This window comes from Chlorocebus sabaeus, chromosome 6 (genome assembly GCF_047675955.1).
Source record: "Chlorocebus sabaeus isolate Y175 chromosome 6, mChlSab1.0.hap1, whole genome shotgun sequence".
Lineage (NCBI taxonomy): Eukaryota > Metazoa > Chordata > Mammalia > Primates > Cercopithecidae > Chlorocebus > Chlorocebus sabaeus.
The window spans coordinates 11,581,999-11,608,874 of record NC_132909.1 but is presented as its reverse complement, the minus strand read 5'-3'; the positions used below and the strand labels follow the sequence as shown (position 1 = coordinate 11,608,874).

Below are 26,876 nucleotides of genomic sequence, written 5' to 3'. Positions count from 1 at the left end.
TGCAGGGGGCCACAAGGCCACTTCACTTGCTTTGTTCAGCAGTCTTTTTAAATGTCACCTCTTCAAAGAAACTGTCTAGACCACTGTCTCTAAAGCAGCCTCCCATCATTGCATCACCTTGTCCTTCTTTTGTTTTCTTCATGTTACTTGGTATATTGTTATTTTCTGTTCTTTCATTCACTGTCTATCTCACCCCACTGGCCAGTAAGCTCTTCGAGGCAGGGATTTGTGTGTGTGGTCACTGTGTCCATACCATTTAGAAGAGCCAGGTGCGGTAGCTCCCACCTATAATTCCAGTACTTTGGGAGGCCAATGTGGGAGGATCGCTTGAGCTCAGGAGTTTGAGACCAGCCTGGGCAACATGGTGAGACCCCCATCTCTATTAAAAAAAAAATTTTTTTTAATTAGCAGAAAGCCGGATGCAGTGGCTCATGCCTATAATCCCAGCACTTTGGAAGGCCAAGACAGGCAGATCACTTGAGTCAGGAGTTTGAGACCAGCCTGGCCAATATGGTGAAACCCCACCTCTACTAAAAATACAAAAAGTAGCCGGGTGTGGTGGCACATGCCTATAATCCCAGCCGCTCGGGAGGCTGAGGTGGGAGAATCGCTTGAACCAGGGAGGCAGAGGTTGCAATGAGCCAAGATTGTGCCATTGCACTCCAGCCTGGGCAACAGAGCGAGACTCCATTTCTATATATATCTAAAATATATATATATATATAAAATATATATATATATCCAGGTGTGATGGCGTATGACTGTAGTCCCAGCTACTGAGGAGGCTGAGGTGGGAGGATCAGATTGCTTGAGCCCAGGAGGTTGAGGCTGCAGGAAGTTATGATCGCACCACTGCACCACTGCACTCCAGCCTGGGCAACAGAGCAAGACCTGTCTCAAAAAATAGATAGATAGATAGATAGATAGATAGATAGATAGATAGATGATTGATTGATTGATAGATAGATAGATTGATAGATAGATAGATAGATAGATAGATAGATAGATAGATAGATAGATGAGGGCCTGGCACTTGGTACGTGCTGAATAAATGCTTGCTGAGTGGATGGATGGATGGATGGACAAATGGATGGAAACATGAATGGGGAGACTGGTGAAATCAATCAGGCTGGCGAACTGGAGCAGGGGAATGAGGATGGGGTGGAGGAGATGGGTGAGAGGCCCTGGTAGACCCCAACCCCTCTCATCCCCGGCAGCTGGAGCTCATCGGACATAGCATCTTTGATTTCATCCACCCCTGTGACCAAGAGGAGCTTCAGGACGCCCTGACCCCCCAACAGAGTGAGTTCCCCAGAAGCGTCTGTCCTCACAGGAGGAAGCTGAGGCTCCGCCCCTCCCTCAGCATATCCCCTCCTCCTCTGGAACACCAGACAAAGACAAGTAGGAAGAGGAGAGATGGCCCTGCCCTGGGGGATCTGAGGGGACACAGCCCTGCCCTGGGGGGTCTGAGGGGACACATACTACCCCTGGGGGATCCTCTCTGGTTCCAGAGAGGTTCAGACCTTCCAGAGGCCTGAGCAGCCAGGGTGCCGGAGGGCACTGGGCCTGTGTGCAGCTGCCTGTGACCTCCCCCCTGCCCCGGGCCTCCCCAGCCCTGTCCAGGAGGAAGGTGGAGGCCCCCACGGAGCGGTGCTTCTCCTTGCGCATGAAGAGTACGCTCACCAGCCGCGGGCGCACCCTCAACCTCAAGGCGGCCACCTGGAAGGTGCGCGGGGCCGGGCCGGAGGAGGGCGAGGACGCTGGGGCTGCCGGGGCTGCTGGGGCTGGGTGTGAGCCCCGAAAGATCTCGAATGGTGCTGGAGTCCAGGCATCTCCTGGCTTGGGGACTGTGCGGAGCTCACTCAGGTCAGGTCTAGTGGGTCCTCAGTCCATCCAGGAGCATGGGTGTCTGTGGAGTTGGGACCTGGGGCTCCTGTAAACTCTCTTAGGAGGGGTTCCTATGGGCCTGGGGCTGGGGATCCTCAGCCCCTTGGAACCTGGAGTCTTCATGGGGTTGGAATCTCAGCTCCCTGATGGGCCCACAGGATGCATCTTTCAGCCTCATGGGTGGTCTCAGGCCCGGAGGCACCACTGCCTTGTCCCCGCTTCTCGGCCCCCAGGTACTGCATTGCTCTGGACATATGAGGGCCTACAAGCCCCCTGCACAGACTTCTCCAGCTGGGAGCCCCAACTCAGAGCCGCCACTGCAGTGCCTGGTGCTCATCTGCGAAGCCATCCCCCACCCAGGCAGCCTGGAGCCTCCGCTGGGCCGGGGGGCCTTCCTCAGCCGCCACAGCCTGGACATGAAGTTCACCTACTGTGATGACAGGTGGGCAGGGGCCCACTTCCCTCTGCCCAGGTTCAAGTGTGCTGTCCTCCCCACCTCCACACCCCCACATTTCTCTCACTCCTTCTCTGTCTCTCTCACTTCATCCATCTTTCTCTCTGTGTGTGCCTGCCTGTCTCTGAATTTTCTGCGTGTCTTTTATATCTTTTCTTTTTTCGTAAAAATACTGTCTTGCCATTTGCCCAGACTGCTCTCAAACTCCTGGGCTCAAGCCATCCTCCTGCCTTGGCCTCCCAAAGTGCTGGGATTACAGGCGTGAGCCACCCGCACCCAGCCTCCTTTTATCTTTCGTTCTCTCTCTGTCTCTGAGTCTTTCTCTTAGGGTCTCTCTCTCTTTGTCCCTTTTCTTAAATGAGTCAATTTGTGTCAAGCAGTTAGTATGGTGCCCAGCACACAGGAAGCACTCGATAAATTGTCATTAGGCCAGGCACAGTGGCTCACACCTGTAATACCAGCACTTAGGGAGGCCAATGCAGGAGAATTGCTTGAGACCAGGAGTTCAAGACCAGCTTGGACAACATAGGGAGACCCCGTCTCTACAAAAAAACTAGCCAGGTGGGGCTGAGCACGGTGGCTCCTGCCTGTAATCCCAGCACTTTGGGAGGCCAAGGCGGGTGGATCACCTGAGGTCAGGAGTTCAAGACCAGCCTGGCCAACATGATGAAACCCCCGTCTCCACTAAAAATACAAAAATTAGCTGGGCGTGGTGGTGCATGCCTGTAATCCCAGCTACTCGGGAGACTGAGACAGGAGAATCGCTTGAGCCTGGGAGGCAGAGGTTACAGTGAGCCGAGATTGTTCCATTGCACTCCAGCCTGGGTGACAGAACAAGACTCTGTCTCAAAAAAAAAAAAAAAAAAAAAAAATTAACCAGGCAGGTGGCACATGCCTGTGGTCCCAGCTACACAGGAGTCTGAGGTGGGAGGAATACTTGAGCCCAGGAGGTTGAGGCTGCAGTTAGCCATGATTGCACCATTGTGCTCCAGCCTGGGCAACAGAATGAGATGCTGTCTCTAAAAAAACAATAATAGGCTGGGCGCGGTGGCTCAAGCCTGTAATCCCAGCACTTTGGGAGGCCGAGACAGGCGGATCACGAGGTCAGGAGATCGAAACCATCCTGGCTAACACAGTGAAACCCCGTCTCTACTAAAAAATACAAAAAACTAGCCGGGCGAGGTGGCGGGCGCCTGTAGTCCCAGCTACTCGGGAGGCTGAGGCAGGAGAATGGCGTAAACCCGGGAGGCGGAGCTTGCAGTGAGCTGAGATCCGGCCACTACACTCCAGCCTGGGCGACAGAGTGAGACTCCGTCTCAAAAAAAAAAAAAAAAAACAATAATAAATAAAATAAACTGTTATTATTTGTTCATCCTCTATCCTTCCTTTCATCTCTTTTTCTGTCCCCTTCTCTTCCTTCTGTCCTTCTCTTCCTTTTGTCCTTCTCTTCCTTCTTCTATCTTATCCCTCACCCTGGTGTTGTATGTAGGAATGGTGACTCTGGATTCAGCCTGCTTGGGTGTCAGTCTTGGCTGTGTATCTTTAGCCAAATGACTTCAACTGTCTGTGCCATGATTTCCTCACCTATCCTGTGGAATCACATCAAAACCTGCCTTGTACGGTCATTCTGAGTAGCTCAGTGAGTTTCCCAGTGCAAAGCACAAGTGTCTGATTTTTAAATCATTATTGTCATCATTACTTTGTTGTTGTTGTTGAGATGGAGTCTTGCTCTGTTGCCCAGGCTGGAACGCAGTGGCAGGATCTTGGCCCACTGCAATGTCCGCCTCCTGGGTTCAAGTGATTCTCCTCCCTCAGCCTCCTGAGTAGCTGGGATCACAGTCGCCTGCCATCATGCCTGGCTACTTTTGTATTTTTAGTAGAGGTGAGTTTTTACCATTTTGGCCAGGCTGGTCTTGAACTCCTGACCTCAGGTGATCCACCCGCCTCGGCCTCCCAAAGTGCTGGGATTACAGGTGTGAGCCCCTGCACCTGGTCTATCATCCTCATTACTCTTTATTTATTTTCATTCTTCTCTTTCTTTTTGTGTTTTTTTTCTTCCCCTCTCTTCCTCTCCTATGTCATGCATGTTGTCTCTTTTTCTCTCTTTTCTTAGCTCTTCTTCCCGTCTCCATGTATTAGTTCCCTATTGTTGCTGTAATATATTACCACAAACTCAGTGGCTCCAAAAAACACATACTCACTGTCTCACCATTCTGGAGGTCAGAAATTTGAAATTAGGCCAGGCGTGGTGGCTCACGCCTGTAATCTCAGCACTTTGGGAGATCAAGGCGGGAGGATGACTTGAGGCCAGGAGTTCCAGATCATCCTGGACAGCATAGTGAGACCCCATCTTAAAGAAAGAAAAATAAATTAGTAATGAGTCTTACAGGCAAAATTAAGGCTGTGTTCCTTCTGGAGGCTCCAGGAAAGAATCTGTTTCCACGCCTTTTCCAGCTCCTAGAGCGGGACCCACCTGCATCCATCTCCCCATCTCAAGACTAAGGCAGGCCGGGTGAGGTGGCTGACACCTGTAATCTCATCTCTTTGGGAGGCTAAGGCAGGAAGATTGAGCCCGGGAGTTCAAGACCAGACTAGGCAACATAGTGAGACCCCATTTCTACAAAAAAAAAAAAAAGAAAAATGTATAAAGTAGCCAGACAGGGTACACACCTGTAGTCCCAGCTACTCAGTAGGCTGAGTCAGGGGGATTGCTTGAGCCTGGGAGGTCAAGTCTGTGGTGAGCCATGATTGCACCACTGCACTCTAGCCTGGGTGACAGAGCGAGAGCCTGCCTCAGAAAACAAGCAACAGCTGGGTGCAGTGGCTCACGCCTGTAATCCCAGCAGTTTGGGAGGCGGAGGCAGGTGGATCCTGAGGTCAGGAGATCGAGACCATCCTGGCTAACACGATGAAACACCGTCACTACTAAAAAAAAAAAATACAAAAAATTAGCCGGGCGTGGTGACGGGTGCCTGTAGTCCCAGCTACTAGGGTGACTGAGGCAGGAGAAAGGTGTGAACCCAGGAGCCGGAGCTTAAAGTGAACTGAGATCACGCCACTGTACTCCAGCCTGGGTGACAGGGCGAGACTCCGACAAAAAACAAAACCAAAACCATAAAAAAAAACTTCTAATGTCATCATATCTGCAAAGTCCCTTTTGCCATGTAAGATACCATATCTAGCTGCGGTGGCTGAGGCAGGAGAATGACCTGAACCCAGGAGGCGGAGGTTGCAGTGAGCCAAGATCGCGCCACTGCACTCCAGCCTGGGCGACAGAGCCAGAATCTGTCTCAAAAAAAAAAAAAAAAAAAAAAAAAAAAAAGACACCATATCTACAGATTCTGGGAATTAGGATGTGGACATCTTTGGGGGTCATTATTCAACCCACCGCACTCCTCTTACTCTGTTTCTTACTCCTTTTCTCTGGGTTACGATCCTGTCTCTTGACATCTTACTGGCTTTGTTCCTGTGTCCTCTGCTGCCACTTCCCTCTACCTACCCTCCCTCTCAGCCAGTAGCATCCTGACCAGACCCCACTCTGCTCCACCCCCAGGATCGCAGAAGTGGCCGGCTACAGTCCCGATGACCTGATCGGCTGTTCCGCCTACGAGTACATCCACGTGCTGGACTCCGATGCGGTCAGCAAGAGCATCCACACCTGTATGTATCCCATTTCCCCAGGCGTGGAGCCAGCTGCCACATGGCCCCCAGCCAGCACCAGGACCCCCCAGCTCTCCACACCCCAGGATGCAATCCCTCCCTACCTCAACACCAGCTCCCTGCTCCCCAAGCCCCAGGGAACCGTCTCCTTCCTTACCCCCTCATACCCAGCCCCCAGATCTTTCTCTCCTCAGTTGCCCCCTTGGTGGCTCTGACCCCTCCCGATCCCCCTCCTCAGTGCTGAGCAAGGGCCAGGCAGTAACAGGGCAGTATCGCTTCCTGGCCCGGAACGGTGGCTACCTGTGGACCCAGACCCAGGCCACAGTGGTGTCAGGGGGACGGGGCCCCCAGTCGGAGAGTATCGTCTGTGTCCATTTTTTAATCAGGTAAGCAGGAGGAGGGGTTGGAGTGGCTGTGTGTGGGCCTGATCGGCACGTGCGGACAGGTGTATGTGTGTGTGTGTGTATATGACCGTGCATGTGTATGACGCATAAGTGTATGTGAGGGAGTGTGCACATGTACACATATGAGGAATGTGTGTCACCATGTAAATGCCGGTGTGTGTGTCTGCATGGACACAGGTATGTGTATGGGTGTGTACTGTTAATTTTTATTATTTTATTTATTTATTTATTTATTGCATGAACCTCTGCTTAAGTGAACCGTTAATTCCAATTAGAAAGGGCTCTTTGTTTGGCCTGGCATGGTGGCTCATGCCTGTAATCCTAGCACTTTGGGAGGCTGAGGTGGGCGGATTGCCTGAGCTCAGGAGTTCGAGACCAGCCTGGGCAACATGACGAAATGCTGTCTCTACCAGTAATACCAAAAATTAGCTGGGTGTAGTGACACATGCCTATAATCCCAACTACTCGGGAGGCTGAGGCACGAGAATTGTTTGAACCCAGGAAGTGGAGGTTGCAGTGAGCCGAGATTAGATTGCGTCAGTGCACTCTGACCTCGGCAACAGAGTTGGACTCTGTCTCAAACAAACAAACAAACAGAAGGACTCTCTATTCAAGTTAAAATAAGAAATGTAGCAGGATCATGGGATCTGTTTTGCTTTTTAAAATTTGATGTGTGGGCCGGGCGCGGTGGCTCACGCCTGTAATCCCAGCACTTTGGGAGGCCGAGGCGGGTGAATCACAAGGTCAGGAGATCGAGACCATGGTGAAACCCCGTCTCTACTAAAAATAGAAAAAATTAGCCGGGCGCAGTGGCGGGCGCCTGTAGTCCCAGCTACTCGGGAGGCTGAGGCAGGAGAATGGCGTGAACCCGGGAGGCGGAGCTTGCAGTGAGCCGAGATCGCGCCATTGCACTCCAGCCTGGGCGGCAGAGCGAGACTCCGTCTCAAAAAAAAAAAAAAAAAAATTTGATGTGTGGCTCACTCCTGTAATCCCAGAACTTTGGGAGGCCAAGGGAGGAGGATTGCTAGAGCCTCGGGGTTAAGACCAGACTGGGCAAAGTGGTGAGGACCCATTCTCAAAAAAAAACAAAAAACCTGAAAACAAACCAAAAAAAAACCACACACACACACAAGAAGATATATATATGGTTTGCATATGGTAAATTCTCTTTATGGTACACAGTTCTGTGAATTTTTGACACATGCATGCAATTGTGTAACCACTATCACAATCTAGCTTTGACCAATTAGTGTGATTGTAATAGTGGTTACACAATTACCACGATTTTTTTTTTTTTTTTTTTTTTTTGAGACAGAGTTTTACTCTTGTCACTCAGGCTGGAGAGCACTGGCACAATCTTGGCTCAGTTCAGCCTCTGCCTCCCGGGTTCAAGCGATTCTCCTGCCTCAGCCTCCCAAGTAGCTGGAATTACAGGCATGCAACAACATGCTCAGCTAGTTTTTATATTTTTAATAGAGAAGGAGTTTCACCAGGTTGGTCAGGCTGGTCTCGAACTCCTGACCTCAGGTGATCCACTCGCCTCAGCCTCCCAAAGTGCTGGGATTACAGGTGTGAGCCACCGTACCTGGCCCATGTTGTGGTTTATATCAGTAGCTCCTTTGTAAATAGTGAATAGTATTCCATGGCATGAATGGAGCACAGTTTTTTTATCCTTTCACCAGTTGGAAGATGTTGGGCTGTTTCCAAGTTTGGGTGATTACAAAAAACCAGCTACTGTAAACATTCCCATACAAGATTTTATGAGATCACATGTTTTCATTTCTCTTGGGTAAACAGCTAGGATTGGAATGGATGGGTTATACAGTAAGAGTATATTTAATGTAAGAAACTGTCATGGCTGGGTGCAGTGACTCACACCTGTAATCCCAGCCCTTTGGGAAGCCAAGGAAGGAGGATTGCTAGAGCCTCAGAGGTGAAGACCAGCCTGGGCAAAGTGGTTAAGACCCAATCTCAAAAAAAAAAAAAAAAAAAAAAAAAAAAAAAAAAAAAAAACCTGAAAACAAACAAACAAACAAACAAAAAAACACAAAAAGATATATGGTTTTCATGCATTAAATTCTCTTTATGGTACACAGTTCTGTGAATTTTGACACATGCATGCAGTTGTGTAACCACTATCACAGTCCAGCTGTTGACCAATTAGTGTGATTGTAATAGCCGTTACACAATTACCACGATTTTTTTTTTTTTCTTTTTTTGAGACAGAGTTTTGCCCTTGTCACTCAGGCTGGAGTGCACTGGCATGATCTCGGCTCACTTCAACCTCCACCTCCTGGGTTCAAGCAATTCTCCTGCTTCAGCCTCCTGAGTAGCTGAGATTATAGGTGCCCGCCATCAAGCCCAGCTAATTTTTGTATTTTTAGTAGAGTCGGGGTTTCACCATGTTGGCCAGGCTGGTCTTGAACTCCCGACCTCAGGTGATCCACCTGCCTCAGCCTCCCAAAGTGCTGGGATTACAGGCGTGAGCCACCACATCCGGCCATTACCATGATTTTTTACACAGAAATATTCTCTTGTAGTAAACCCCTCCCACACTCCCATGTCCCTGACAACCACTGTCCTCAGAACCTAGAGTTTTGCTTTTTCCAGAGGGTCACATACAAGGAATCCTACAGGATGTAGCCGTTTGAGCCTGGCTCATACTTAGCATGATATATTTAAAATTCCTCCCTGTTGTGGTTCTTCTTTCTTGTTTTGTTTTGTTTTTTTGAGACAGAGTCTCATTCTGTTGCCCAGGAGTGCATTGGTGCAATCTTGGCTCACTGCGGCCTCTGCCTCCTAGGTTCGAGTGATTCTCCTGCCTCAGCCTCCCGAGTAGCTGGGATTACAGGTGTGCACCAACACGCCCAGCTAACTTTTATATTTTTAATAGAGAAGGAGTTTCACCAGGTTGGCCAGGCTGGTCTCGAACTGCTGACCTCAGGTGATCCACTCGCCTCAGCCTCCCAAAGTGCTGGGATTACAGGCGTGAGCCACCGCACCTGGCCCATGTTGTGGTTTATATCAGTAGCTCCTTTGTAAATAGTGAATAGTATTCCATGGCATGAATGGAGCACAGTTTTTTTTTTATCCTTTCACCAGTTGGAAGATGTTGGGCTGTTTCCAAGTTTGGGTGATTACAAAAAACCAGCTACTGTAAACATTCCCATACAAGATTTTATGAGATCACATGTTTTCATTTCTCTTGGGTAAACAGCTAGGATTGGAATGGATGGGTTATACAGTAAGTGTATATTTAATGTAAGAAACTGCCATGGCTGGCTGCAGTGGCTCACTCCTGTAATCCCAGCACTTTGGGAGGCTGAGGAGGGTGGATCAGTTGAGGCCATGAGTTTGAGACCAGCCTGGCCAACATGGCAAAACACCGTCTCCATTAAAAATACAAAAATTAGCCAGGTGTGGTGGCATATGCTTGTAACCCTAGTTGCTTGGGAGGCCAAGACACGAGAATCACTTTAACCCAGGAGGCGGAAGTTGCAGTAAGCTGAGATCAGACCACTGCACTCTAGCCTGGGTGACAGAGTGAGATTTTGTCTCAAAAAATAAAAGAAAGAAAGAAACAGTCAGGGAAGAGTGTAATGGCTCGTGCCTGTAATCCCAGCACTTTGGGAGGCCAAGGTGGGTGGATCACCTGAGATCAGGAGTTCAGGACCAGCCTGGTCAACATGGTGAAACCCCATCTCTACTAAAAATACAAAAATTAGCTGGGTGTGGTGGTGCATGCCTGTAGTGCCAACTACTCAGGAGGCTGAGGCAGGAGAATCACTTGAACCTGGGAGGTGGAGGTTGCAGTGAGCCGAGATCACGCCACTGTACTCCAGCCTGGGCAACAAAGGGAGACTCCATTTCCAAAAAAAGAAAAAAAAGAAACAGCCAAACTGTTTTCCAAAGTGACTGTATCATTTTGCATTCCCATCAGCAATGTATGAGGGTTCCAGTTGCTCCACATCTGTGCCAGCATTTCATATTGTCTGGGTGTTTGGGTTTGGTGTTACTTTTAGTCATTCTAATAGATGTGTCGTGGGAAAATCACGATGGGGCTTTTTTTCTCCATCATGTGTCATAGAAGCTTTTCACCATTTAGGAATGCAGAGGTATCCATGACAACATTGTGAGGCAGAGTTAAAATTACAGCTTTTCGGTCGGGTGCAGTGAGTAGCTCACACCTATAATCCCAGCACTTTGGGAGGCCAAGGTAGGCAGATCACTTGAGGTCGGGAGTTCAAGACCAGCCTGACCAACATGGGGAAACCCCATCTCTACTAAAAATACAAAAATTACCCGGGCGTGGTGGCGCATGCCTGTAATCTGAGCCACTTGGGAGGCCGAGGCAGGAGAATCACTTGAACCCAGGAGGTGGAGGTTGCAATGAGCGGAGATGAGACCACCACACCCCAGTCTGGGCAACAGAGCGAGACTCCATCTCAAAAAAAAAAAAAGAAAGAAAAGAAAAAATAATTATAGCTTTTCTTTGAAGGTTATCCTATAGGACATGCATCAGTTTCTAAAGCCTTAGGGGTTTTTCTAGATCGGAGGAATGTTCTGAAATACAAATCAACATATATATATGTATATAAATTTTTTTGAGATAAAGTTTTGCTTTGTCATGCAGGCTGGAGTGCATGACTGAGCCTCCCAAGTAGGTGGGACTATAGGCATGCACTACCATGCCCGACTAATTTTTTTTGTATTTTTTGTAGAGATGGAGTTTCATCATGTTGCCCAGGCTGGTCTTAAGCTCCTGAGTTCAAGTGACCCACCCGCCTCAGCTTCCCAAAGTGCTAGGATTACAGGTGTGAGCCTGGCACCCAGCCTATAATTTTTTTTTTTAATAGGGATGGGGTCCCACTATGTTATTCAGGCTGGTCTCAAACTTCTGGGCTCAAGTGATCCTCCCACCTCAGCCTCCTAAAGCGCTGCAATACAGATGCGAAACCACCATGCCAGGCCTCCAAATCAACTTATGCCTCCTGTCTCTGCCCTTCTCAGAGCCCTTCTGAGGCTCCCCAGCATCCTTAGGAGAAAGCCCAAGGGCATTGGCATGGCTCACCAGGCCCTGTGAAGCTCCTGCCTCCCTCCCCTTCTCACTCACTCTCCAAACCTTAGGGCCTTTGCACAGGCTGTTCCTCCAGCCCAGAATGCTCTCCTCTCTTCCCTCCTCCTTTTTCTCCTGAGTCATGCCTGCTCATCCTTCCAGTCTCAGCTCAGACATCACTTCTGGAGACCCTCTTTCCTGAGCCCCTACATGCACTCAGGTGCCCCCCACCCCCATTTTCTCTCCTGGTATCCTGTACTTTTGCACCAAAGCACTTAAAACCATTTGTAATTATCCTATTAACTTGTGTGTTCAGCCAGGCCTTCTTTGATTGCCCTTTTCTAAACTGCCAACTCCCATCACTGCTTTATTTTCTCCGTAGTACTTACCACTGTCTTTCTTTGAGACGGAGTCTCGTTCTGTTGCCCAGGCTGGAGTGCAGTGGCACAACGTCAGCTCACTGCAACCTTTGCCTCCCGGGTTCAAGTGATTCTCCTGTCTCAACCTTCTGAGTAAGGATTACAAGCACCCGCCACCACACCCGGCAAATTTTTGTGTTTTTAGTAGAGATGGGGTTTCACCATGTTGGCCAGGCTGCTCTCAAACTCCTGAGCTCAAGTCATCCACCCACCTCAGCCTCCCAAAGTGCTGGGATTATGGGCGTGAGCCACTGCGCCCAGCCCTCCCTAGTATTACTACTATCTAACCCAATGTTGTCCAATAAAAGCATGATGCCAGCCACATATGTCATTTTGAATTTTCTAGTAGCCACCTTGAAAGGTAAACAGAATGCTGGGTGTGATAACTCACACCTGTAATCCCAACACTTTTGGGAGGCCAAGGCCAGGAGTTTGAGACTAGCCTTGGCAATATAGGGAGACCCCCATCTCTACAAATAATTTAAAAATTAGCCCATCATGGTGGCATGTGCCTGTAGTCCCAGCTACTCAGGAAGCTGAGGCAGGAGGATCACCTAAGCCTGGGAGATTGAGGCTGCAGTGAGCTGAGATTGCACCACTGCTCCAGCCTGAGTGACAGACTGAGATCCTGTCTCAAAAGAAAAGTCAACAGAAGCAGGTGAAATTAATTAATTTTATTTATTTATTTATTTATTTTGAGGCAGAGTCTCGCTCTGTCGCCCAGGCTGGAGAGCAGGGGCATGATCTCGGCTCATGCAAGCTCCGCCTCCCAGGTTCACGACATTCTCCTGCCTCAGCCTCCTGAGTAGCTGGGACTACAGATGCGCACCACCATGCCCAGCTAATTTTTTTTTGGTAATTTTTGTAGAGATGGGGTTTCACCATGTTAGCCAGGATGGTCTTGATCTCCTGACCTCGTGATCCTCCCACCTTGGCCTCCCAAAGTGCTGGGATTACAGGTGTGAGCACTGTGCCCAGCCAATTTTATTTTTTTAATTTCATTTTATTTATTTATTTATTTGGAGTCTCACTCCATCATCCAGGCTGGAGTGCAGTGGTGTGATATCAACTCACTGCAACCTCCACCTCTGGGGTTCCAGTGATTCTCCTGCCTCAGCTTCCTGAATAGCTGGGATTACAGGTGCCCGCCACTATGCCCGGCTAATTTTTGTATTTTTAGTAGAGATAGGGTTTCACCATGTGGGCCAGGCTGATCTTAAACTTCTGACCTCAGGTGATCCACCTGCCTCGGCCTCCCGAAGTGCTGGGATTACAGGCATGAGCCACCGTGCCTGGCCTAATTTTAATAATATATTTTATTTTCATATTCAAGATCACACCACTGCGTAAGTAGCAGAGCTGGGATTTGAACCCAGGCCACTGACTACAGAGTCCTTGCTATGAACCACTACACAGTAGTGCTTGACGAGGAGATGTTTGTGGAATGATGAATGAGTGAACTGAATGTGTCACATGTGCACATATTCAGGCCCAAGTGTATGGAACGTGTGAGCATATCTGTCCCTGTATGCACTCAGGTGTATGCGAGCGCTCCTGTTTGTGCCTGTGTGTACCGAGTGTGTGTGCAAGTTCGATTGTGTGTGCTTGTCTTTCAGGGGAATAAGGGTGGCTTTGATCCAGCCTAAATTGGGATGTTTCCAACCCAGGGAGGGTTTAATGAGGGTAGGGAGAGGTCATAGCTTCTCAAGGAGCTGGTGGGAAAACCAGGCCCACCTACATCCTGTCCTGAAGCAGGTTATGCAGATGAGATGCAAATGAGGGCCTGATCCTCAGCCCCACCCAACTCTCTAAAAACCAACTTGCCCAGCGAGCATTTAGATTGTCTCTGCAGCCACAGACTGTGTGAAGGGAGGTGGCAGGGACATAAGGAAGTATTTATAAACCTGTTCCCTTGAATATGAAAAATATCTGTGAATAGAAACAGCATAAATAAAATCTTATTCATAAAAATTACAGCCCTATGAATTCTTCCTATTTGGTAATGTAATGAAGACTATGTTAAAAATATATTTTTTCATCAGTAGTTTTCTAAGAATATGTTTGTAAGTTAAAATCTATAAAGAGAATATTTAAGTATTCTGAAGCCTTTTGCTCACCCCTCTCTTTGCCCCTGGGCGTCCCCTGTCTGTTCCTAGGTCTCTTCCCACTTCTGTCTTTCAGTGCCGCCCTACCCGCTTCCCTCAGTCTTCCTCCTCTCTGCCCAGGCTGTGCTAAATGCCAGCTCCTTTTTCTGCCTTTCCTTTTACAGAAGGAGCTTGGGAAGGGACAAACTTAACTTTCTTTTTAAAATGTTGTCAGAATAGGCTGGGCGCAGTAGCTCATGCCTGTAATCCTAGCACTTTGGGAGGCTGAGGCAGGTGGATCACCTGAGGTCAGGAGTTCAAGACCAGCCTGGCCAACATGGTGAAACCCCATCTCTACTAAAAATACAAAAATTAGCCAGGTATAGGGGCATCCACCTGCAATCCCAGCTACTCGGAAGGCTGAGGCGGGAGAATCGCTTGAACCTGGGAGGCAGAGGTTGCAGTGAGCCAAGATCGTGCCACTGCACTCCAGCCTGGGCAACAGAGTGAGACCTTGTCTTAAAAAAAGAAAAAGAAAAAGAAAGAAAAATTCGCTGTCAGAATAAAAAGCAGTCAACAAAAATCAAACCCTTATAGGAGACAAATAAATGTGGGCAATTATTTTCTGTGAAACGCCCTCCAAGCCCCTGGGCGCCATTGCCTTCTGTAATAGGACATCACCTGAACAGGCTACCTGGGCTGGAGCCAAGGACCCTCCCTGACTCCCACCTCCCTTTCTGTCTTGTACCCCAGCCGGGTGGAAGAGACCGGAGTGGTGCTGTCCCTGGAGCAAACGGAGCGACACTCTCGCAGACCCATTCAGCGGGGTGCCCCCTCTCAGAAGGACACCCCTAACCCTGGGAACAGCCTTGGTATGGGGCAGGGCTGGGGCTGGGAGGGGTTGTGTCCCCAGGGCCCTTGGGAGAAAGCCCAAGCACCTTAACATGGCTCACCAGGCCCTGTGGGACCTGCCTCTTGACTCCCTTCCCTGCACACTCCGCCTCCAAACCACACAGCCTCCTAAGACCCCTTAGAACACTGCAGCCTCGTGCCTCAGGGCCTTTGCACATGCAGTTTCCCAGAATGCTCTTCTCTCTCCTGTCCTCCCTCCCCTCCTGTGGCTATGGCATGGTTGCTTCAGTCTCTTGCTGGCCTCTGCTCTGAATCCTGCTGTGGCTCCACATTGTCCCCATGCTTCTGCCTCCTCTCTATTCTGGCTTTGCCGCTCTTTGGCTTCCAGTAATCTCGATCCTCCTAAGTCTGGCTCCTTTCTCCCTCTTCCTTCACTCTCCTGCCATCGTGGATGAGCCTCCCTCCTGGTTTGTCCTTCAAGACCTCAACTTCTCCCAACTGTTGCTGGCCACCCATGCTCCTGGGTGTGGGGTGGGATTGCTGATATAATATCCTTTCCTTTTCTGGCTCAGAGCTGGCTCTGGGCCTTGTCTTAACCTCTGGGGACCTTACAGCCTCCTTGAGGACTTGGGGCCAGTCTTTTCTCCTAAGGTACAAGCTCCCCAGAGCTGAATGGAATGGCCAAATGCTGCTCTGAGCCACCAATCCCCTCCCCTCGGAGTTTTCGGAGCCTCACCACGATCTGGCCACTAAAGTTCACACCCAGGCTGGGTGCAGTGGTTTATGCCTGCAATCTCAGCACTTTGGGAGGCCGAGGTGGGCGGATCACTTGAGGTCAGGAGTCTGAGATAGCCTGGCCAACATGGTGAAACCCTGTCTCTACAAAAAATACAAAACTTAGCTGGGCATGAATGGCAGGCACCTGTAATCCCAGCTACTCCAGAGACTGAGGCACAGAACCGCTTGAACCCAGGAGGCGGAGGCTGCAGTGAACTGAGATTATGCCACTGCACTCCAGCCTGGGCAACAGAGCAAGACTCCATCTCAAAAATAAAAATAAAGTTTACCCCTGGCTCAGCAGGGGTCCTCCAGGCCCCTTCCTTACTCCCACACTAAGAACAGTGACCATCCTGACTTGCTGATGTCAACTGTGTTCCCGGGTGGTATGGAGGGCTCTGGCCCTTGGCCTTTGGTCACCAGCCCGTGTCCTCCCTGTCTTCATGTGTCCTGCAGACGCCCCTGGCCCCCGGATCCTCGCCTTCCTGCACCCCCCTTCCCTGAGCGAGGCTGCCCTGGCTGCTGACCCACGCCGTTTCTGCAGCCCTGACCTCCGTCGCCTCCTGGGACCCATCCTGGATGGGGCTTCAGTAGCCGCCACTCCCAGCACCCCGCTGGCCACACGGCGTCCCCGAAGTCCTCTTTCGGTAAGCCATCCCACCCACATGAGCCCTCAGCATCCAAGGCTCCGTCCCTCAGGTGGTCTTGGCCTGTGGCTTAAACCTGATTGTTCTCTGGGCCTCAGCTTCTCCATCTGTGTAGTGGGGAGGTTGGGTTGAGATGGGGTTGAGGTTCCTTTAAGACGCAGATCCAGATTCTTCAACTGTTAGGATTCCAGAATCTGGCTCTGTTAGGGAAAAACTCTCTCAAGCTATGTTTTTCCTCTGCTCTCCTGATAACGCAACAATCGTCAACACAGAAGAAGACTTCTGTGACCAAATGTGGGCAGTTTTTCCCACACACCAAGCAGCGAACACCAGCTGGGTGTCCTCCAATTCCATTCCGGCACCATCTACCTGGAGATAGTGTCAGATCTCACAGGTTGGCCCTCAGTCCCCGAGACTGCTCCCTGCTCTTCAGACACCAGTCACAAGTCTGGGCCTCCAGAATTTCTTTCTTCTTTTTCTTTTTCTTTTTGAGATGGAGTTTTACTCTGTCCCCCAGGCTGGAGTGCAGTGGCGCAATCTCGGCTCACTGCAACCTTCACCTCCAAGGTTCAAACAATTCTCTTGCCTCAGCCTCCCAAGTAGCTGAGATTACAGGTGCCTGCCACCACACCAGGTTAATTTTTTGTATTTTTAGTAGGGACAGGGTTTCACCATGTTGGCCAGGCTGGTCTCGAACTCCTGACCTCAAGTGATCTTCCGGCCTTGGCCTCCCAAAGTGCTGGGATTACAGGTGTGAGCCACCGCACCTGGCTCTTTGGGTTTAATTCGCTGGAACAGCTCACAGTAATCAGGATAACATTTATTTAGGTTTACTGGTTCATTGTCAAGGATATCACACGGGATACAGATGAAGGGATACGTCAAGTGAGATATGGGGGAATACAGGGTCTCAGAGCTTCCATGCCGTCCCTGGGCACCACCCTCCAGAAACCTCCGTGGGTCAGCTATCTGGAAGCCCCTCAAACCCAGTCCTCTTGGGTTTTTATGGAAGCTTCATGATGTCAGCATTCTTTCCCCCAGGGTATCGGGCAGGACCCTCTCTGGGTACAGTTTTATGACTCACAATCAGAAAGGCGGGGGAAGATTAGAGACCTGCCTTGGGGCAGGTGAAAGGAGGGCAGAAGAAGGCTGGAGAGGTTGTTTCATGAGGCCTAACACACCCAATGTTCTAACAAAAGACTGTTCGAACTGTTTTATTAGACTGTTCTAATAAAAGACTGTTCTAACAAAAGACAAGGGCCATGGGAGTTTGACCCAGGAACCGTATACAAAATCATGTATATCTATAAATATATATTTTATATTAAAAATAAATAGATAAACATATATTTATATATGTAAATATACTTATTTATATATGCAAATATATTCATTTACATATGCAAATATATAAGTATATTTGTATTTATATATATTTGCATATATGTAAATATGTTTGCATGTGTGGATGTGTTTGCATATATGTAAATATACATGAATGTAAATATATTTTTATATATTTATGTGTGTGTGTCTGTGTGTGTGTGTCTGTGTGTATATATATATAAATAAAATAACACCATAGGCCCTGTATTAGTCCATCTTCATGCTGCTGCTAAAGACATACCCAAGACTGAGTAATTTATAAACAAAAAAAGGTTTAATGGACTCAGAGTTCCACATGACTGGGGAGGCCTCACAATCATGGTGGAAGGTGAAAGGTATGTCTTACATGGCAGCAGGCAAGAGAGAATGAAACCAAGTGAAAGGGGTTTCCCCTTGTGAAACCATCAGATCTCATGAGACTTATTCACTATCATGAGGACAGTATGGGGGAGACCACCCCCGTAATTCATTTATCGCTGACCAGGTCCTTCCCACAGTGTGTGGGAATTACGGGAGCTACAGTTCAAGATGAGATTTGGGTGGAAATGCAGCCAAACCATATCAGGCCCCTAACCTGGGTTGTTTGGAACTGGCACAGATGACCCTCCTCCCACTCCAGCTTGTGACTAAGCATCCAATTCTCTGAACTTTGACCTCAAAGAGTCAAAATGTCTAATGTCCTGATTTATACAGACCTGGATTCAATCCTAAATCTGCCATTTATCAACGGCGTTACCCTGGCTGGGCAGGCAAGTTCTTGAGGCCTTAATTTCTTCACCTATAAAAGAAAGATGATAACATGTCACCACATCATTGGTTATTCTGAGCATTAAATGAGAGTATTCATGAGAAGCACTCAGTAGGGGCCTGGCACCTACTGGTGCTCAACAGATCATACCTGTTACTATCACTATTTGTTGTGAAGATAGTCTGACCTTTGACCTCAGTGAGTCTATATTATCTAGTGTTGACTGTCTTCATCCCCACTCTCCACCCCAAGAAAATATCTTCTCTCCAGAGAAATACAGACTGTGACCTTTGACCTCATCCTTTACTCCTGAGACAGCTGAACTCGCCATTGTTTCCCACCCAAACTCCAGGCTCCAAGACCTTTAACAGCAGAGGATTTGTTTGAAAATCTTGGCCTCAGGCTGGGTACAGTGGCTCACACCTGTAATCTCAGTACTTAGGGAGGCCAAGGTGGGGAGATCATCTGAGGTCAGGAGTTCAAAACCAGCCTGATTGACATGGTGAAACCCTGTCTCTACTAAAAACACAAAAATTAGCCATGTGTGGTGGCAGACGCCTGTAATCCCAGCTACTTAGGAGGCTAAGGCAGGAGAATCACTTGAATCCGGGAGGCGGAGGTTGCAGTGAGCCGAGACCACACCATTGCACTCCAACCTGGGTGACAGAGTAAGACTCCCTCTCAAAAAAAAAAAAAAAAAAAAAAAAAAAAAGTCTTTCGGATTTTTTTTTTTTTTTTTTGCGACAGAGTCTCACTCTGTCACCCAGGCTGGAGTGTGGTGGCACAGTCATAGCTCAGTGCAGCCTCCGCTTCCCAGGCTCAAGCCATTCTCCTGCCTCAGCCTCCCTAGTAGCTAGGACCACAGATGTGTGCCACCAAGCCCAGCTAATTTTTGTACTTTTAGTAGAGACAGGGTTTCACTATGTTGGCCAAGCCGGTCTTGAACTCCTGATCTCAAGTGCCACCCACCTTGGCCTCCCAAAGTCCTGGGATTACAGGTATGAGCCACTGAGCCTGGCCAGGCTCTGATCCTTCTAACTGGAACTTCCATGTTTGCTCTGTCGATCTACATACACTCAGGCATTCTGACTTTTGAATACCCAGGCTCAAAACTCATCTGCATTTGCCATTGGACTCCCTTTGTCCCCAGATGCCGGGCATTTGATCCCCACTTCTACCTTTGAGCTACAGACTGTCTTACTGTTGACATCTCCCAGGCTCAAGATTTCCTGAAGTCTCTACTCCATCTCTCCACAGGCTGATCTCCCAGATGAACTACCTGTGGGAACAGAGAATGTGCACAGACTCTTCACCTCCGGGAAAGACACTGAGGCAGTGGAGACAGATTTAGATATAGCTCAGGTAAGGGCTGGCATGGAAGGAGTAATCCTTAGCCCTGCATTCTGGGGATTCACATATGTGGCTTTAGAGAAGGTTAGTGGGATGGCTAAAGGAATGAGTGGATGGATGGATGGATAGATGGATGGATGGATGGATGGATGGATGGATGGATGGATGGATGGACCATTGTATTCATTAGGTGGATGATAGCAGATGAATGGATGAGGTTTAGGCAGATATTCTAATGGATGGATTGATGGGTGGATGGGTGGGTGGGTGGATGAATGTTTGGGTGGATGTTTTGATAGCTGGATGAAAAATGGATGGGTGATATTTGGATGGATGATTTACTGAGTGCATAGATAAAATGACAGCAGCATGATGTATTAGTTATTATTGCTGTGTAACAAATTGTCTAAAAACGTAACACCTTAAAACAACAACTATTTATTATGTCACATGGTGACTGGGTATCAGAAATTCAGGAGCAACTTAACTGCTAGTTTTTGCTCAGAGTCTCTCACGAGGTTGAAGTCAAACTCTCAGTCAGGGCTATAGTCATCTGGGGTTAGAAGGTTTTCTTCCAAGCTCACACACATGAGGTGGCTGGCAGGCCTCAGTCCCTCACTTTGCTTTGGCTGGAGGCCTCAGTTCCTCATCACATGAACCTCTACATAGACTCCCTAAGTGTCCTCACAACATGGCAATTGGCTTCCGTAAGGCAAGCAATCCAACAAAGAGAGAAAGAGACAAATGGGGAAGCAGAGAGACAGAAAGAACAAGTCCCAGACTGAAGACACAGTCTTTCATAGCCTAATCTCAGAAGTGACAAACCATCGCTTTTGCCATATTGTTCTGGTCATATAGATCAATCCTGTACACTGTGGGAGGCAACAACACAAGAGTGTGAACATCAAGAGGCAGGGATTGGCCGGGCACGGTGGCTCACACCTGTAATCCCAGCACTTTGGGAGGCCAAGGCGGCTGGATCATGAGGTCAGGAGATCGAGACCATCCTGGCTAATACGGTGAAACCCCATCTCTACTAAAAATACAAAAAATTAGCCAGGCATGGTGGCAGGTGCCTGTAGTCCCAGCTACTCGGGAGGCTGAGGCAGGAGAATGGCGTGAACCCGGGAGGTGGAGCTTACAGTGAGCCGAGACTGCGCCATTGCACTCCAGCCTGGGCGACAGAACGAGACTCCGTCTCAAAAAAAAAAAAAAAAAAGAGAGGCAGGGATCATTGGGAACTTCCAATGATTGATGTCTCTCCCTCATGCAAAATACACTCACCCACATATCAAGGCCCCCCCAAAGTCTCCCAGAGTTTCTTCCCATTACAGCATCAGCTTGAAGTCTAGAATCTGATCATCTAAATCTGGTCTGGGTGCTGGGGAAACTCCTTGAGTACAGTTCCTCTCAACATTTTGACTTGTGGACTAATGGAGACGAGTCATCTGTCACCCACATACTCAATATATAGTGGTGAGACAGGAATAAACACTACTATTCAAAAAGGACGGGGAAGAGGAGCATGCATATATCCCTGGTCCATAGCAGTTTTGAAATCTATGTGGGCAAATATCAGAAGTTATTTCATTAGGACTTTAAAAAAAAAATTGGGGGCCAGGCACGGTGGCTCACACCTGTAATCCCAGCACGTTGGGAGGCTGAGGCAGGTGGTTCACGAGGTCAGGAGATCGAGACCATCCTGGCCAACATGGTGAAACCCTGTCTCTACCAAAAATAAAAATAAAAATAAAATTAGCTGGGCGTGCTGGCACATGCCTATAATCTCAGCTACTCGGGAGGCTGAGGCAGGAGAATCACTTGAACCAGGGAGGCAGAGGTTGCAGTGAGCCAAGATTGTGCCACTGCACTCCAGCCTGATGATAGAGCAAGACTCTTGTCTCAAAAAAAAAAAAAAAAAAAAAATTATAAAAATAGAGACAGGGTCTCACTATATTGCCCAGGCCCATCTTGAACCCCTGGGCTCAAGTGATCCTTTCACCCTGGCCTCCTAAAGTGCTGGGATTAGAGGTGTGAGCCACTGTGTCTGGCCCGAGGGTGCCCTTCATTGCTCAGAGACCACCTTTTTCTCTTTTTTTTTTTTTTTTTTTTTTTGAAACGGAGTCTCACTCTGTCACCCAAGCTGGAATACAGTGGCTTAATCTTGGCTCACTGCAACTTCCGCCTCCCAGCTTCAAGTGACCCTCTGGTCTCAGCCTCCCGAGTAGCTGGGACTACAGCTGCCCACCACCATGCCTGGCTAATTTTCATATTTTTTGTAGAGATGAGGTTTCACCAGGCTGGCTCAGAGACCACTTCTTTTTTTTTTTTGAGACAGAGTCTTGCTCTGTCACCCAGGCTAGAGTGCAGTGGCATGATCTCAGCTCACCGCCAGCTCCACCTCCTGGGTTCACGCCATTCTCCTACTTCAGCCTCCCGAGTAGCTGGGACTACAGGTACCCGCCACCATGTCTGGCTAATTTTTTGTATTTTTAGTAGAGACGGGGTTTCACCATGTTAGCCAGGATGGTCTCGATCTCCTGACCTCGTGATCTGCCCACCTCCGCCTCCCAAAGTGCTGGGATTACAGGCGTGAGCCACCGCACCTGGCCTAGAGACCACTTCTTAATATTAGCATCATTTCCCATCTGGAGGGCTCCTGCAGTCAGCCAAACTCAAAGTTAATGGCATGGTTCTCCAGACTACGGAGTCTGCCCAGACTTCTGACATCAGCCACAAGTTTGAGGGTCCCCAGGGCCACCCTCACTTTAGACCAGCTGCCTACCAATGTGGAGATTCCCAGACTCCTGTAGACTCCCTCAGGTTTGATAATTTGCTAGAAGTGTTTGTGGTACTCAGAAAGTGCTATACTTAGGATGGTAGTTTTATCATAACAAAAGAATACAAATCAGAAACAGACAAAGGAAGATATTCATAGGTGGAATCTGGGACTGGAAGGTCCCAAATGGAAAGTTTTCTTGTCCTCAGGGACATGTTATCCTCCCAGCATTGATATGTAGCAATATGTGCAGAGTAATGCCAACTCAGGAAACTCACCAAAGCATCAATGTTCAGAGTTTTTATTGGGGTTTTATTGCGTAGGCATGATTGAGCAAATTACTGCCCATGTAATTGAATTCAGTCTCCAATGCCACGCCTACCTTCCCTGGATCTGGCTGATTTTGTGTGGAACAAAGCCCCAACCCTCTAATCACAGTGGTTGTTTTTTCTGCATGGCCAGCCTCCATCCTGAGTTACCTCATTAGCATAAACTTTCTAGGGGCTCACCATGAGTCACCTGGTTAGCACAGATTATCCAAAAGACCCACAGTGAGTAGCAAAGACACTCCTATCACTCAGAAAATTCCAGAGGTTTAGAGGTTACCTTCCAGGAGCTGGGACAAAAGCCAGACCTCTCTTTGGGTACAGTTAATTATTCACTGCACAAGGAGGTTGAGAATATTCAAAACCTTCAAGTCCTATCTCCTTCATGTTTAACATCTCTTCCTTTAGGAGAAATATTTTTTATCTCTCTCTCTCCTCTTACCTTTTACTGTAAGTAACAAGAAGAAATCAGGCAGCCCCTTCAACACTCTGGCTGGGAGTCTTAGCTGGACCACCTAGTGTATTTGTTGTATTTTCTACTTTCTATGTAACTGCAAGCAGCAGTGCTGCTAAACTTTCAGCCACTACAGGACAAAAATTCTCTTTCCTCTGGTTTCCAGTATGTTTCCCACCTCTCTCTAAGCCCTCACTGAGTCTTCTCAATGTTCAGAATTTTTTTTTTTTTTTTTTTGAGACAGAGTCTCGCTCAGTCGCTCAGGCTGGAGTGCAGTGGTGTGATCTCGACCTCGGCTCACTGCAAGCTCCGCCTCCCGGGTTCACGCCGTTCTCCTGCCTCAGCCTCCCGAGTGGCTGGGACTACAGGCGCCCGCCACCGCGCCCGGTTTGTATTTTTAGTAGAGATGGGGTTTCACCGTGGTCTCGATCTCCTGACCTCATGATCCACCCGCCTCGGCCTCCCAAAGTGCTGGGATTACAAGCGTGAGCCACCGCGCCCGGCCACAATGTTCAGATTTTGACCAGTGGTTTCTCTGAGGTATTTAGGATTTCTTTTTTTTACTTTTCTTTTCTTTTTTTTTTTTTTTCTTTTTTGAGACAGTGTTTCACTGTGACACTCAGGCTGGACTTCAATGGTGTGATCATGACTCACTGCAACCTCAAACTCCTGGGCTGACACAATCCTCCCACCTCAGCCTCCTGAGTAATTAGAACTGCAGGCATGGGCCACCACACCTGGCTAATTTTTTTCCTTTTTGTGTAGGTGGGGGTCTCGCTATGTTACCCAGACTGGTCTCTTAATTTCTAGCCTCAAGTGATGCTCCCAACTCAGCCTCCTAAAAGCTCTGGGATTACAGGTGTGAGCTCCCGTGCTTCTGACCCAATTTAGGATTTCTCTAACATGCTCTTCAGGGAGTCCTTATACCCATTTTACAGATGAGGAAACTGAAGCTCAGACTGTTGGCCACAGTCACGGAACTCAGAAGTGGTGGTGCTGGGACGTCAGCCAAGGTCCACCCAAGTCCAAGTCTTATGCTCTTACCTCCCTCCTGCCCTCCGCAGGATGCCGATGCTCTGGATTTGGAGATGCTGGCCCCCTACATCTCCATGGATGATGACTTCCAGCTCAATGCCAACGAGCAGCTACCCAGGGCCTACCACAGACCTCTGGGGGCTGTCCCCCGGCCCCGCGCTCGGAGCTTCCATGGCCTGTCACCTCCAGCCCTTGAGCCCTCTCTGCTGCCCCGCTGGGGTAGTGACCCCCGGCTGAGCTACTCCAGCCCTTCCAGAGGGAACCCCTCAGCATCCTCTTCCATGGCTGGGGCTCGGAAGAGGTGAGCCACAGTAAAGGGGGGACATCAAGGGAGCATCCCCTCACCCCGTCTTGCCCCTGCCTCCTGCTTCAGCCTCATCCCTCACCATTTCTCTAACCCTGATCTCTGCTCCAGCCAGGCCCTCAGTGGGCCCAGCACCTGCCAAGTTTGTGCCAATCTCTATGCCTTTGCCTAGGCTGTGCACCCCTTCTGGAGTACCCTCCACTGCTCTCACCATTTATCCAAATCCTGTCAACCAGAGCTCTCACCTGTCAACCAGGGCTGTCTCCTTTGGAACAAAGTTATATCTGATCTAGTGACAATTTTTGTCAGAGTTTGGAAGACATTGCTGCAGTGTCGGAGAAACTATTAAGCTGGGTGTAGTAGTGCATGCCTGTAGTGCCAGCTACTTGGGAGGCTGAGGTGGGAGGATCTCTTGAGCCCAGGAGATCGAGGTTGCAGTAAGCTGTGATTGTGCCACTGTACTCCAGCCTGGGCAACAGTGAGACACTGTCAAGAAAAAAAAAAAAGATGAAAGAAAGAGAGACAGAGAATGGAGAGAGAGGAAGGAAGGGAGGAAGGAAGGGAGGGAGGGAGGGAAGGAAGGAAAGGAAAAAGGAAAAGAAACTGTCTAGAACTAAGTTGCAAGCATGTGCTCATTTCGAATCCAGAGTGGTCTTATCCTTATGGATACGTCTTGGTATTTTCCAAGGCTCCCAGCTTGGTACTGGCTATAAAGTGGGTGCCTGATAAAGACTTATTAAATGAGGGAGGGAGGGAATTATTAATGAATATAGTTGGCACTTCAATGGGTGGACAGGTGGATGGATGGATGGATGGGTCAATGGAAGGACAGATGGATGGATGTGTAGGTGAAAGGGTGTATGTATGTGTGTGTATGTGTGGATGGATGGATGGATGGATGATGGATGGATGTCTGGGTAGACAGAAGGATGGATAGATGGGTCAATGGATTGATGGGTGGCTGGAAGGATGGATGGATGGATGGATGGATGGATGGATCAATGGATGGATGGATGGATGGATGGATGGATGGGTGGATGGATGGATGGATGGTGGATGGATGGCAGGTGGATGGTGGATAGATGGCGGATGGATGGATGGATTAATGAATGGATTAATGGATGGATGCATGGATGGTGGATGGATGGTGGATAGATGGCAGATGGATGGCGGATGGATGGATGGATGGATGGATAGATTGTGGATGGATGGCGGATGGATGGATAGATTGTGGATGGATGGTGGATGGTGGATGGATGGCAGATGGATGGATGAGTCAGTGGATTAATGGATGGATGGATGGATGGATGGATGGCAGATGGATGGTGGATGGATGGCGGATGGATGGATTAATCAATGGATCATGGATGGTGGATGGATGGCAGATGGATGGGTGGAGGGATGGATGGATGGATGGATGGATGGATGGTGGATGGATGGCAGATGGGTGGTGGATGGATGGCAGACAGATGGATGGATTAATCAATGGATTAATGGATGCCTGGATGGATGGATGGATGCATGGATGGTAGACGGATGGCAGATGGATGGTAGATGGATGGTGGATGGATGGATGGACGGACTAATCAATGGATTAATGGATGGCAGATGGATGGCAGATGGGTGGTGGATGGATGGCAGACAGATGGATGGATTAATCAATGGATTAATGGATGGCTGGATGGCTGGATGGATGCATGGATGGTAGATGGATGGCGGATGGTGGATGGATGATGGATGGATGGATGGATGGATGGATGGATGGATAGATGGTGGATGGCAGGCAGACAGATGGTGGATGGACTGCAGGTGGATGGATGGATGGATGGATGGATGACGGCAGATGGATGGCGGATGGATGGATGGATGGATGAATCAATGGATTAATGGATGGATGGATGGGTGGATGGATGGTGGATGGCAGATGGATGGAGGATGGATGGATGGATGGATCAATGGATGGATGGATGGATGGGTGGGTGAGTGGATGGATGGATGGATGGATGGTGGATGGTGGATGGCTGGCAGACAGATGGTGGATGGACAGCAGATGGATGGATGGATGGGGGATGGATAGATGGATGAATCAATGGATTAATGGATGGTGGATGGATGGCGGATGGATGGATGGGTGGATGGATGGATGAATGGATGGATGGTGGATGGATGGATGGATGGATGATGGCAGATGGATGGCAGATGGATGGATGGATGAATCAATGGATTAATGGATGGATGGATGGATCGATGGATG

The 26,876-nt window shown here is 48.9% G+C and overlaps 1 protein-coding gene across 11 annotated transcripts in view; it reads left to right on the top strand.

The window, feature by feature from the left end:
• Nucleotides 1-26,876, top strand: part of HIF3A (hypoxia inducible factor 3 subunit alpha) — a 52,172-nt gene that overhangs the window by 11,582 nt on the left and 13,714 nt on the right. For 10 of the 11 annotated variants that reach the window (XM_073016262.1, XM_073016260.1, XM_073016263.1 and 7 more), the window contains 9 exons: nucleotides 1,218-1,302; nucleotides 1,614-1,726; nucleotides 2,121-2,329; nucleotides 5,895-6,001; nucleotides 6,240-6,387; nucleotides 14,718-14,836; nucleotides 16,050-16,240; nucleotides 19,632-19,736; nucleotides 24,348-24,619. In XM_073016262.1, the coding sequence (XP_072872363.1) occupies nucleotides 1,218-1,302; nucleotides 1,614-1,726; nucleotides 2,121-2,329; nucleotides 5,895-6,001; nucleotides 6,240-6,387; nucleotides 14,718-14,836; nucleotides 16,050-16,240; nucleotides 19,632-19,736; nucleotides 24,348-24,619 (1,349 nt within the window). Of the gene's footprint in view, nucleotides 1-1,217; nucleotides 1,303-1,613; nucleotides 1,727-2,120; nucleotides 2,330-5,894; nucleotides 6,002-6,239; nucleotides 6,388-14,717; nucleotides 14,837-16,049; nucleotides 16,241-19,631; nucleotides 19,737-24,347; nucleotides 24,620-26,876 lie in introns of those variants that run through there. The other variant, XM_073016265.1, reaches the window with a different exon arrangement.